The 14264-nt window shown below is 35.9% G+C and overlaps 1 protein-coding gene across 1 annotated transcript in view; it reads left to right on the top strand.

Moving 5' to 3' along the window:
- Positions 1-13499, top strand: part of IFIH1 (interferon induced with helicase C domain 1) — a gene marked incomplete at its 3' end in the record, with an annotated part of 30034 nt that extends 16535 nt beyond the window's left edge. Inside the window, exons 6-16 of the mRNA XM_082001345.1 lie at positions 628-838; positions 3931-4148; positions 5707-5823; positions 6322-6445; positions 6535-6765; positions 8478-8734; positions 10244-10393; positions 11082-11243; positions 11578-11768; positions 13113-13206; positions 13317-13499. Of these exons, the coding sequence (XP_081857471.1) occupies positions 628-838; positions 3931-4148; positions 5707-5823; positions 6322-6445; positions 6535-6765; positions 8478-8734; positions 10244-10393; positions 11082-11243; positions 11578-11768; positions 13113-13206; positions 13317-13499 (1938 nt within the window). The remainder of the gene's footprint in view (positions 1-627; positions 839-3930; positions 4149-5706; positions 5824-6321; positions 6446-6534; positions 6766-8477; positions 8735-10243; positions 10394-11081; positions 11244-11577; positions 11769-13112; positions 13207-13316) is intronic.
- Between the last annotated feature and the right edge of the window lie 765 nt (positions 13500-14264).

Here is a 14264-nt window from a genome sequence, read left to right as displayed (position 1 = left end):
CCCTAATAACCACATTATTGGAAGAAGTATAATTTCATGTTAGAATGAATAGAACTAAAATAATTTTTTTTAAATACATTTTTCACATTCTGTGTTTGAATTTGGTAATGAAGGCCACCTAATGAGTGTCACAGTAGTTAGGGAATATTCTGCTGGATTTAATTACTGTAATTTTTACAGTTAAATGTAGCACATATAATTTTCTATTGTAATATTAAAATAGAGACATACATTTAAGAATTTTATTAAAAGAATAAAACATATCCATATCCTCCTATAAGAATAAAATTCATAGCATGTTATAAGCTCAGTTAAAGAGCCAGAGCATGCATGGTCTGTTCGTTCTTTCTAAGGCACAGTTAAGGCAAAGTTCCTGCGACAAAAAGGTCTTGTAGGAGCAGTTGGAGGAGAGGGGTTGGTTTGGGGATTTTTAGTGCTCGGTTTTGGTTTTTGTCGTTGGGGGTGGTTAATCCTACCTTGCAGTGAATAGAGGGTTGGGGTTGTTTTCTTTTTTAAAAAAGTATATTTTGCACAAAGCGTATGTTCACCTGACAACATTTCTGTCAAACAGGCACGTATTTTTAATCGTATGTATGCCCTGTTTAAATTCTTTGGAAACTTATTCAGGTACCGTTGGTAGAACAGCATTTACGAAAGGAGTTTAATCCATTCCTGAAGCGTTGGTATCATGTTATTGGTTTAAGTGGAGATTCTCAGCTGAAAATCTCATTTCCTGAAGTTGTCAGAAGAAATGATGTCATCATCAGTACAGCACAGATCCTTGAGAATTCACTGTTAAATGCAGCCAAAGAAGATGAAGAAGGTGTCCACTTATCAGGCAAGTTTTTATTTCTGAAATTTTTACAGAAGGGCTAAAAGTATGTCTGTATTCTGGAAAAATGCAGAGTGAAAATGTGCCACATTCAGTAGTTAGTGTTTTTTCAGTTGCCTGGTTTTATAAATGTAAGCTGTACTCTGAGAGTCAAAACCAGATCTTAGTTAATGAGCTTGCAGTTTTTTCAAGTCAAATTAGACTCTTACAGTTCATTTGTACTAAATATTTGTTATGCTTCCTATTTTATCTACCTCAAGCACAACTTCGTGCAAATGCAGCCGTATTGTTTCCACTTTCCAAGCTGGTAGAACTTTGAGTTATGTCAGATAGGAGCCATAAACAGGATGAGAAATTATTATAAAAACTCAAATGTAGTCAGTAGTTTGAGAAACACAGTGGAATACAAAATAAAAGCCAATCTGTTATAAACATTTTATTCTTTAAACTCTTACCATCTTTCTAACATATAGAGATATGATTACTTGTAACTGTATCTCTCTGAGGTTGGCAAATATAATGGTCTCCTACAACAGCTGAAGAAAGTTGAAGAAAACAAAAGATATAAGATGAGATGAGATAAAATTGTTTGCCCAGAGTTCTAAAGTGGCAAATATCTATTGGACATCAGAAAGGAGATGGTATTATCTGCCAGTAATGGAACAGCCCATGACTTCAGCTCCAGGATTTGGACTGCAGTGACCATCCTCTGTGAGATGTTAACTTCTCCCTCTATCTGCATGCAGTCAGCTCTTTTAGATGGGGCAGGATTAATATCAGAGCTATGATATTCAAAATAATGGATCTGAAATGAAAAAGTATTTGTCTGGGTGTTACAGAGGCAGCAGAGAAACCTGAGGGGGTCAGTCTGTATCTATCAGTGCCTAGTGCTGACTGCAGTACTCCTTGATCCAAACTAACTCCTGCAGAGCCACTTGTGTACCCCAGAATTGCCTCCCCTCCTTCAGGATGCCTTTTTATTAACCTAGGCAGAGTACCAGAGATTTTCTTGTATTTATTTCCTTTCCACTGCACCTAAGTTAATAAACTTTCCCAAATCTGAATCATTTGGGAATGCCATGTAGAGGCACCTGAACATTTCTACAGGAACTGCTGACCTGATTAGAATTGGGCTGAGTCCCAACCAGCTTGTGTAACGAAGTGGCTTCTTGAATGGGTTTCACACCTTGCAAAGCTTCCTTCATAAGGAGTTATATTTTTTCCAGAACTGAGGTGTCCCTGCAGACGGGGCCATGTTTCCATGCTAGTATGCCTGTGCTAGTAAGTTCAGCTGGACCAAAGCCAAGCAAGCCTGAACAGAGTCAGGTCCATTATGATGGCTAGTACTTGGTTAACTCGCAGCCTATGTAAACCATCCTAATTAGTTATATGGGTTTTATTCCTAATTTCTGGAAATTATTCATAATTTTTTCATCTGTTTCCACAGAGGTCTGCATTACATGTAACACAGAATTCCAGCCTCAGTCAAATGGAGGGGACTCTCTTAATTCCATTTTACCAAATGTTTACCCTCTTTACCAAGGGCTGAAGTCACTGTGTGGACTTTCTAAAAGCTGTGTATCACTTCCTTAGTTCCTTAGCACATCTATTCTGGTGGGTTAGGTCCTTCCTGAGTAATGATAGGAATATGCATTACAAAGATGATGGCCAAAATCAAAAGGAGTAATTTAATGCTGGAAAAATATCTGAGAAACTGCCAGGACTGCTTCTGAAATCTTGCAGTATGTAGAAATCTTAGAAATAAATAGAAATTTAGGTTTAAAACCACATCACTCCACTCCAAACTGGCTTCCTGAACCACTTGTGTGAAGTCAATCGGATTTCCCCAGTGACATGGAGCACTAGCTTCCTTTCCTAGCAGTACTCTTTGGTGTAGCCTTTAAATAAAATTTCCATTGTTCAGTCTTCACCTTTCTTTAGGTTTTTCAAAAATGAAGTTACATGATAGTTTCTGTAGCAGAAAGGCCAACTGAGAATGTTCTAGCTCTCTGTTAGTTTCCAACTTCTGCCAGTTTTTTCAAACTCATTTGTAGCAATGCAACTATTTGAGCACACCAATGTGTAAACAAGACCATGGAAACTGTACAGATCTAAAAAAAAAAAAAAATTAACCCTGATCATTTCAGTGACCTGCTTTACAGTCATTTCCACAAACATTTGTCAAACTGTGGGAAACAATGTCAAATTGTAGGGAATTCAACATGGAGAGTTACTGGCCAGCTAGGGGAAGAGTGGGAGCTCTATAAAACAATTTTGCTGTTAGAGAAACAGAGAAATGTTCATGAGTCTTTCAAATCAGTGCGTTGAAATATATGTCACTGCCTGCATACGCAGATAGATTAAGGAGATGTTTTCAGTGTTTGTGATAAATTTAAAACAAACAAAAAATATTCTTAATTTTCCATACTGTATAGTACTCTACCTGTTGCATGTTAACATGATCCAACTAAAAAGCACATAATACCTGTCTGAATTGTCGTTTCCTCAGGGAAGGGAGATGATTGGTAGTGCTCTCACCATCTGTTTCTTTCCAGTGACACATCCATAAAGTAATACAAGTCTTTTAACTGGACAGGAATAGGGAGGAAATCTCTGTGTTGCTATAAAGTGGAAGCATATTTGGTTAGGACAAGCCTTTCTAGAATGTCTGAAAGGCTTCTAACATGTTATGTACCTTCTCATAAACAGACAGTATGTAGTTTGTCAGATACAGTTATGGATATAAAAGATAGGATTGAGTTAAATTATGATATGTTCTTATCACTGGTTATTAAAAATATCTCTCTGAAATTCTTTATACCATCAGATTGATTTTGCAAAAACAGAAAAGCTTTCTACATTACATGAAATGTAAAAGTACTTGACACATCAGGAGTGCAGCAAAGATTCCAGGGTCTATTCAATATGTACAGCTTCTATCCACGCCTTCCTCCAGCACTACAAATTTCCTAATACACTAGGTCTCAAACAAACTAACTGGTTCTCTTCAATGGTGTCCTTACCTATAAGAAGATTTAGTCACATAAATTCTACATTTGAAAGAAAATTAATCATTTTGGGGTTCTTTTTTTTTCCAGATTTTTCACTCATCATTATCGATGAGTGTCATCACACTCAAAAGGAAGGTGTTTACAACAATATAATGCGACGTTACTTAAAAGAAAAGATGAAGAACAAGAAGCTGGCAAAAGAAAACAAACCACTGATCCCACAGCCTCAGATTCTGGGACTTACAGCCTCACCTGGTGTAGGAGGTGCAACATCCAACTCAAAAGCAGAAGAACATATTCTGAAAGTAAATAGCCCTCACATTTGCAAACCACCAAAGGAATATTGTCTTGTTCAAGTAAAACTTTTGAAATCAGTGTTAGGCTCCAAATATATAATCTGATTTTTTGTGTGTGTGTGTGTACATAGGAGTTTAGCTCACAACCTTTCAGCAAATTGACCCACTACAAATTAATGGAGATCCATGTACAAATAAAGGTTACTTTCCAGGGAAGTAGGGCTACTGAAAAGGGAAGTAAAAAGTTTACATTACTTGAAAAAAGTTCTTAAGGTCAGAGGAAAGAAATTCACAAAGCAGTGACATTTTTTAGTTAATAAAAATCTTATTTTTCCATTGCTGGATTAGAATTTACTGTGTATTCCTAAATCCTGGAGAGATCACAGTATTTTATATCTGTATTTCTGGAGTGACTAAGCTGGGCTTTTGTGTGGATCCAGGAAAGTGAAAAACAAAGTTGAATACTTAAACAAGTGGAAACCATTTGTGAGATGCAGATAGCAAGGAAATGTGTTTCTTTACAGCAGTTAGTTACTCATTGAGAAGGGAGTAGTATGTAGTTGCATAAACAACTGACTGGAGATAATTTGTTAAATTCCGTACTGAAACAGCTGTGACTCTAAAGAAACTATTTTACTTGGAATTCAATAGATTTATATTAGTAATACAAAAGTAGAATTTAGCCCAGTACTCCAGTGAAAATTCCTGACGAGCAAATCTCACAAGAGGAGAATGTGATATTGAATAGGTGAGGCCTTGCAAGAAGCGCTTATGCTGTGTTGAAGTAGACAGAATTGTGAGGTATTTTGAGACAAAAGCTTTCTGGCAATGGAAAAAGCAGAGAATTCCTTTTCATCAGCTCTGAAATCTTAATGATGTGATGCTGGGTTTTGCATCTAAAGAAATGTAATCCAAATGTGCAAGCTGAAATAGATAACTACTGCTGAAGACTTTAAAAAGGTTGACTGCCAGACTTCCTTTCTCATTTTCTCTGCTTATGAAAATTTTAAGGTTTCCCCTTATTACTTTAGACTTAGTGACAGAAATATTTTCTTCTCAGAAAAGATCAAAAGCAGAAAAATACAGTTCAGTCATGCAGTTAGCACAGAAATTTTCTCTATCTCTTCCTTTTCCAAGAAAGATAATTTCAATTTATTTTCTACTGTCATAACTAGCTCTTACTTTTATAGTTACTCTCTAACATTTATTTTCTTTTTTTCTATTTCACCATTATTTTTGTTTATTTGTTCTGTGCTCCAAAATCTTCTCTTCCAAAGTATCGATGGTATATTTTCCTTTTCAAAATACCTTTTTTGCACCCTGATCTGCAAGTTTTTTTCCTGTGTGCAAGGATGACTTCTGGCCTAAAAAGTAACTTGTCCAGCTGATCTCAAAATGCTTTTCAAGGACTTGGCCTTTCTTATACTGATAGTGTCTGTATCCAATTTTTGTAGGAAGAAAATAAAATTACATAAACCCGAGTATCTGAATGAGAAGCTCTGTTGCATTAATTCAGTTTTCAAGTGGAATAACTCATTAAAAGAAATAACATTTTGTTTTCTCACAGATCTGTGCCAATCTTGATGCATGTAGAATCATGACTGTGGAAGAGCATGCCCCCCAACTGAAGAATCAGGTGAAGGAACCATATAAGAAGACTGTGATTGCAGATGACAAAAGAAGGGTATGTTGCTTTTCAAACAAATCAGTGTTAAAGTTACATTGCCCTTTAAAAGTGTGCTGTATGGTATCAAAAACTTTTGGCTAATGCTCTTTTTCTATAGATTTAGGGTGTTCCATAGTGCTAATTTGAATATATGTGTATTTATCTGCTGCTTCCCTGGGTATGCAAAAGTATCAGTAAAGTGAAATAGATCTAAATTTGTGTGTTATATAATTCAAGTTATATTTTTGAGGTATCTGGTCAAAAGACCTTCTGAACCATAGTTGAAATGTTTGTATTGGAGTGACATTATCTTCACTAAAAAATATGTTATTTCACAGCATAATTTTTGTAATATTCTGTACTATTTATTTCTATAACTGTAAATGCACTTAGCGACCTTACTTGTTTTTTAATTTAAGGTTTAACATTTTAAAAAATTACTCACTGTGGTACTAGCCAGAAGAGTTTTTATTGCCAGAAGATGCTTGCTTACTTTGGTAATCAATTTATTTCTAGGATCCATTTAGAGAGAGAATTACTGAGATCATGACAGACATTCAAAACTATTGCCAGCTCCATCCAAAATCTGAGTTTGGAACTCAGCCATATGAACAGTGGGTCATTAGAGAAGAGAGAAAAGGTAACCATACAGCAAAAATATCCTAGCTTTGGATTTGTTTGGGTTATTCTATATACAGGTGTGGTTTTGTATTTTTTGTACACTTTTAGCTGCAAAAGAAGAAAAACGCAAGGAACGTGTCTGTGCAGAACACTTGAAGAAATACAATGATGCTCTCCAGATAAATGACACCATACGAATCGTGGATGCGTACAATCACCTAAATAACTTTTATAAGGAGGAGAAAAGTAAGAAGACAGTAAGGAGTGATGATGATGATGATGAACCAGCAGTATCAAAACAGGATGAAACAGATGAATTTCTAATAGGTTTATTTCATGGTAAGTTTGAAATACATTGTGATATTTAATACTTTAAATCCATAGAAATAACTAATATGCACTAACATGGGCCCATTAATTACTACAACCTAGAGATTGCCATGTTGTTTATTATGACAGTATCTTGATGTCCCAGTTCATATAGTATGGAGTACATTAAACAACATCATAGTGTGATCATGTCCCAACATGATCATGTCTTCAGCTTTGGCCCAAGGGCACTTTCTATTTGCTGATAGTGAGTATAAACTGTTCTCTGCTTTTTCCAATTAAGTGTCCCTGAGGACACTCTGATAGATAAACAGAATGTGTATTCCAGTAGACAGTCAGGAAGGGGCAAAAAGTTGAGCAAATGGAATACAAAAGTAATGAAATGACGGGTTTTTAACCAATACTTTCTACCAAAGTATGTTTGTCTATATACTAAGAGATGGGAGTGATGACCTTAAGTAAGTTTCAAGTAAAGAGCAGTTAGTGAGAGAATTAAACAGACGATTAAATTGCAAAGATCAAAGTTAGTTGCCTTTTTTTCAGATCATTCACATTGGAACTAGGATTCATTCAGTCCTTGACACACTAATCTTTTCTTGCCTCTCTTTTTTTCCCTTACTGCCTTTACAATGAGGAAGAGGTAGACAAGTTTGCTCCCATTGCCTATGGCACCTGGGTGGTGCAAAAGAAAGTAGACTTCACTGCAACATGTATCCCAACTTCATGTATCCTATGAACTACAAATTTAGAATGCCATTATCAAGACATTAGGGAAATGTTAAAAAAACTTTTAGAAGAATAGATTACATTAAATAATGTCATTGTCTTTTTTAATGACTCTTCGTACCTGTATTTATGCTCCCATATTTAGAAATTCAGTAATGAGCTGTTGCTGAGAACCAAAAAGTTAAACTAAGTAAAAATTCTAAAATACTAATAGGACTGTAGTCAGAAAGCCACTGCCAAAGTGGTGTAGTAGTTTGTGATACAAACTACCATTGCATTGGACAAGGCGCAGTGCAATAATCTGCATGGAGTGACTATAAGATCTTAACACACAAGGCTGCCCCTTAAAGTGTTATTATTGTGTTTGCATGATCATCTGACAACAACACAGGCTTTTAAATATTAGAAAGTCATCATCAATAGTGCATGCCTAAGGGAGTCATTCGTTTAACATTTCACTGAGCACATTGAAATGTCTTTAAAACCTGCAATACCAATAACAATGTGCCCATCCTGGTGTCTATTACATTGCATGGTTCTAGTGAGGTTTCCTACTCAAATGGATGTCCCAAGGACAATTTATTTCTAAATTTATAAAAAACATACCAGCTCTGAGGGCTTTGCATATTAATCTGCTTCTCCTTGTAAGATCTTTTTTCAGTTACTTTAAAACTGTTTTGTAAATATTTTAAGCTAGGATTTAGCTCTTTAACACAGTGCACTTAATTCTGTACCACTTCTGGTGTGTAGACAGATTTTTTTGTCTTTTGCTTATTCTCACTGTGAAATATAGGCAAAGTGTATATTAAAAAGTTAATGATGATTTATTTTGATTGATTAGTGTGTTTTTAATGAATGTAAACTCACTCAAACTGGATGTGAATTAACCATGCTGGGAGAATTATATAGAAAGCTGCTCTTTGCTTTCCTTTTTTTTCTAGAGCTGTTATTTTACATGATTACTTTGTCTTAATTTACATCTGCTATTTTTAAAGCAAAAAAGAAACAGCTGAAAGAGTTGGCTAGAAAGCCAGAATATGAAAATGAGAAGCTAATACAGTTGCGCAACACTTTAATGGAGGAGTTCACGAAGATTGAGGAACCTAGAGGAATTATTTTCACAAAGACTCGGCTAAGTGCCTTTGCTCTATTCCAGTGGATTAAGGATAACCCAAAATTTGAAGAAGTGGGAATTAAGGCCCATTATCTTATTGGTGCTGGACATAACAGTGAAATTAAACCCATGACTCAGGTACAGAACTATGCATTACAGTATTCAAATCTTATACATGTTTTGAGAAAACAGCTTGTTTTAGTGCTACAACAATGGACTGAAATTTGGAGCCCAGAGTTCTAGTTTCACACCTGCCAGCAATTTAGTGTCATAAGCTGCAGGATAGGTGGATAATAATGTCAGAATAATTTTACTTCCACAAGAAACAAGCTTTTTTGCTTTTGGATTCTATGGCAATAGGAGCAGCCATTTCCTAGAGGAGTGTATAGCCAAAAGGGACAGAAATTATAGTGGGGCATAGGAAGAAAAAGTGAACAAAATGGCAATAGCAAAAATGTGATACTTAAATGACTTTACATTTTTCAGGACAACTGTAATTCAAATTATATTTTAGTTGCTGAATTGAAAAGTGAAATCCATTACAATGTTGATTATGCCTGTCTTTTTCTGATATCATTGCTTAATCAACTTATACCAATTTAAATGCATGCCTCACACTGATGCATGATCATCGAAAGAGAATTTGTCAAAATTTGCAGTGAAAATTTCACAATTGATCACTCAACAGTCCATCTTGTACCGTTGTGTTGACTTTATACTCAGCATCTCCCTGATGATTTATACCAACATATATATATATCTTTATAATGTTATACTTCAAAACGAAGTACCTATCCTAAAAATGCTGTCAGTATCCTAAAACCTCTCTTCTGTTCTGCTCTTTACTCCCCATAAAATTGCCACTTTGGCATTTAAACGGAAATGGTATGGTTTACTGCTGGGCAGAGTCCATTTCTTTCAGCTGCTCTCATTTTCAAAAAAAAGTTAGGAATCGTTCTCTCAAAGTTGCGTGTTTTCTATGAAAATTTTATATTTAACCTGTGCACCACATTGCACAAGCATAGCATTAGCTTCTACGTTTTGAAACTGAATATAGCAAATAGAAAGTTTCTGTCCCTCTGCTCAAGCTTGTTTGAAGTATTATTCGGAAGTCCATGTTTTGGATGCTTTATTTTTCAAGTGTATCATTGCTGTGCTTTTTGGTGCTCCCCAGATCACCAAAATTATGGTCTCTGTTTATTATTGAAAACTTTAGGTGCTTTGGAACCTGACTTGGAAGCATTGAAGTCTGTACTTTAAGCTGAAATCACTGAAGTGGTAGAAATTCAGAACCTTTGGATAACTACTTAAAGAATTTGCAAATGATAGAACAAAAAAACCTGTATTATCAACCTCCTAGTGTTTATGAAATGGGCTACAAAGTTCCAAGTTCAGTTACCTTAAAAAGACTGGCTTCTGCTCCCTCCTTCCTCAAAAACGGTGCTGAACGCCTGTTACTTTCAATAGGAACTTCTTGTTTGTGATCGTGAAAGTTGCTTAAATGCAATTGTTGAAGACACTAATGTTTGTCACTCCACTCTGAAATGATTGGTCTATAATGCCATAAACCTCTTAATTAGAAGAAACTGATGACAGAAAATAACACTGACAATTAATATACTGTAGTTTTGGTTTTTTTATTTACAGAATGAGCAAAGGGAAGTCATTGATAAATTCCGAGGCGGAAGTGTAAATTTACTTATTGCTACTACTGTAGCTGAGGAAGGCCTAGACATCAAAGAGTGTAACATAGTTATTCGCTATGGCCTCGTCACCAATGAAATTGCTATGGTGCAGGTATGAGTTTACTGCATACATAACTTACTTTTTAAAGTGCTTTTCTGTTTAGAACATGCAAATGGTGAATGATATACCTGGGCTTTGAAGATAATTTTGAAATACTTGCCTACTAAAAGAGAAAATGTTCTTTCAACAAGATTGATTTCCAGTTGCCGTCCTCAGTTTGCATGCAATATAAAACTTGCCTCCATGTGTAATGGTGTAACATCCATTTAAAGCTCTACATAAACAGTAAGCTCTCTTAGAAAAAAAGGCATAAGAATGTGATCAACTGACCAGTTGGTTAAAAGACATTTGTACCACCAACAACTAAAAAGAGATAACTGCATAAGGAGAATACCATTTTGTCCATGTTCTCACTTAATTTGTGAACACAAATATTCATATATTTAATATTTAAATGCATTCTTATTTTTGGTGACAAAATACAGTTTCTGTTGTGCAAAATGTTATGCGAATCACAAATCTCCTGAGTACTATTTCAAAGGTATCTTTAATGATAATGCAGAAACAGTTTGTGGTATTCACTGATTCTTTATCTTCCTGAGTTAAGTGGAAAAAAATGCTCTGTGGGGACACTGCATAAGGAACAGTACATGTCTTCCATTACAAAACTAGGAATAAATATTGTGCAGCATTGTAGGGAACACTGTGCTGTTTACATTGTACTCCTTGCAAATTGTAGGCTCGCGGTCGAGCTCGAGCCGATGAGAGCACGTATGCACTTGTGGCTTCCAGTGGCTCAGGAGCTGTTGAACGTGAGGATGTTAATATTTTCCGTGAGAAAATGATGTATAACGCCATTCAGCGTGTCCAGAACATGCCACAGGAAGAATATTTAAAGAAGGTATTTACTGCAACTCTGCACTTGCCCTTTAAAGAACACTGATTTATATTGGAAGGAATACATTCTATTTGAAATCTGTTTAGGGGAGGAAACCATAAAATAATATTAGCTACTACATATGGCCTTGAATCCTTGTTCCAATATTTGTTTTATAGTCTATCTCTTCAGGGCCTTTAGAAAGGTCTGCTTTTCTTTTGTTAAGGGGGGAAGCACACAAATTGGGAAAATTGACTAGAAGTCACGTTGTCAGTGAACTCAGTAAAATAAATGAAAAAGAAAACTACTACTGTTATTCCACCAGAATGATACAGTGCTTTTACTGATCTGTTTCTAGATTCAGAATTTCCAGTTGCAAAGTATAGTGGAAAAACAAATGAAAGCGAAGAGAGATGAGCGCAAGACATACAAGAAAAATCCTTCACTAATAACATTCTTATGCAAAAATTGCCACAAGCTGATATGTTCTGGAGAAGACATACAAGTTATTGAAAACATGCATCATGTCAGTGTGAAAAAAGATTTCCAGTAAGTGTTTATGAACTACTTTATCTCTTTCAGGCAAAACCAGGTTTTCTTTTCAGCATGGCTATACAGGGCCTGTAACCCTCTAGGCCTTGTGTGGCAAGAGAAAAGATTATTCCAATATTGTCAAGTCCTAGGCTCTGTGGAGTTTACAGGTAATGAGTTTGAGGGAAATGTTTGTTCTTACCCCTGATTTTGAGGTGACCAGAGTTTGAAACTTCGGAAAAAGATACAGGTCCTGTGGTATATTAACTAGGTCACTTATTATATAATGTATACCACAGAGTAAGTCTAACCAAAGATGAATACCAGTTACCCACATACTTACACCAGTAACGGGCTCAGGATAAGAGTTTGACTCAAACAGTATGTTGGCCATGAGCTGTGCATTGATAGTTGTGTATTTAGAGGAGGTACTGGTGACACACCCCTTTTAGTTCTCCCAGTGTTATGTTATATTAAACTGTGTTTAAATTTTCAGTGCCATGACGGCAGGAGGTGACTTTCTCTTCCCACTCAAAATGGAAATTAAGAGACCAAGAAAATGGTTTAATTCAACTTCAGTGGCACTTGTAATGGGTATTGTACATTACAGATCAGTCATGTTTTGTCAATTATATGACAGACACCATCCACCACATTACTGTCCTCCAAAGTTCTTGTTTCTTTGAGACATATCTCTGGTATAATTTGTAAAGACGTTTTGAAGAGTTAATGAGAAACTAATACCCATATGTTGAAAAAATTAAAACTGAGCTGCAGCCCTAAACATTAAACTGCTTTTACTGTGAAATTGTCTTGTGAGCATAGTGTTACCAATCAATTCAAACTACAGGGTAATAATTCTTAGAACCTCTCAGCAGAGGCTAATAGTAACCTTCAATATCAAGTACTCCCTAAACTAAATGATGTAAGAATGTGCACATACTCTGCAGCTCCGGATAGTCAGAACCAATTTATTCTGTTAGGGGGTAAGACTGGACTGCAGGGAATAAAAAGAAAACCTCTAACTTTCAGGTATCATTTCTTTGATGGCTCCATGGCACCTGAAAAAAACAAGCTAGATCTATCCCCTATTATAACAGAACCCCCCTCCTACTTTAAGATGTGTGAGGGAGGATACAGCTCCTGAAATGCTACAAAAGGAGTACAGTTGTATTTCACCATTACTTAGGAGCATGAAATATGACCTTGCATTTTCTCTAACTCATGAATGTGCACAACAGAGAATTTACCACCTTTTAGGTTTCATCTCTGACTTCAGCAATTGTAGTCACTGTTTTTAAGGCTATATGTAGCATTGAATGACCAATGTATTCTGATGCATGCTTTCTGACTGTTTTTCAGAAGTCTTTACCATACAAGAGAAAATAAGACACTGCAAGATAAGCATGCCGATTACCAGACAAATGGGGAAATTATATGTAAAGATTGTGGACAAGTGAGGAACAACTTATTTTCATACTTTTATGTTGTTGTTGTCATCTGCATTTATTTCCATCTAATGATCTTGTCTATTTTATCTGAAACGTCATTTCCTTATACTTGCAGGCTTGGGGAAATATGATGGTTCACCGAGGTCTTGACCTGCCTTGTCTAAAGATTAGAAATTTTGTGGTTGTGTTTGAAGACAAGAAAACAAAAAAGGAAATTTTTAAGAAATGGGGAGAACTGCCTGCCAGGTTCCCTAGTTTTGATTATGCAGCTCATTGTCCTTCGAGTGATGAAGATTAAAGACTCAGAATGAAAATAAAAGCCAGTTTCAACTTCTCTCTAACTGCTGATTAGAAGCTCTCCTATAGAGAGTGCTGCATCATAAACACTAGGAAAGCTCCTGGGCATGAGGAAACTGTCCAGAAGAGGAAGAAGAACCAAAGAAGGACAAAGTCACAGGCTGCTGTCTGTGCTCAGATTTGCAGTGGTACTCTGGGAAAAAGGCAACCAAATACATTGCAGTCGTGTGTATCCAAATTCCCATCTCTCAGTACATTCCGTCATGGGGTGACAACACAAAAGTGTGTTAGGTGACCTGTCGTCAAGCACAGAAATTCGACAGACATCTTGAGACTTGCCAGGGTGATTATTTTCTGTTTTTCTTCCTGCTACAACCCTTTTGAAGATAAAGTGTCTCAAAAGAGAAGCCATGTAAAGAGAACAGATTAGCTGAGTGTTATTTCTGAATCGTTGGTTCATCTGTGTTATCATGACTGAGTTCTTCCCCTCTTATCTTTAGGTGTAAGATCATACATTTTGACAGACAAAAATTAAGTTTCCATTAAAAGACATTTCAAAAAATCAAGCCCTTAAACTGACTTGAAATTGATTATTTTAATGTCAAAGCAGCACAATGCCAAGTGACTTTCTGTGTGTTAGTTTCATAGAATTGTTAAACTGCCTATATAAATGAGGTATGGATTTTTTTCAATAAATTACTATAATGATTAACCTTTGCCATCTGTGATGCTGTTTATTCTCTTTCATTGTAAGTACTTTGACAAT

Source organism: Phaethon aethereus (genome assembly GCF_964289735.1).
Source record: "Phaethon aethereus genome assembly, chromosome: 6".
In the NCBI taxonomy this organism is placed as follows: Eukaryota; Metazoa; Chordata; class Aves; order Phaethontiformes; family Phaethontidae; genus Phaethon; species Phaethon aethereus.
The sequence above is the reverse complement of the archived record's forward strand: the minus strand, read 5'-3'. Positions and strand labels throughout refer to the sequence as shown.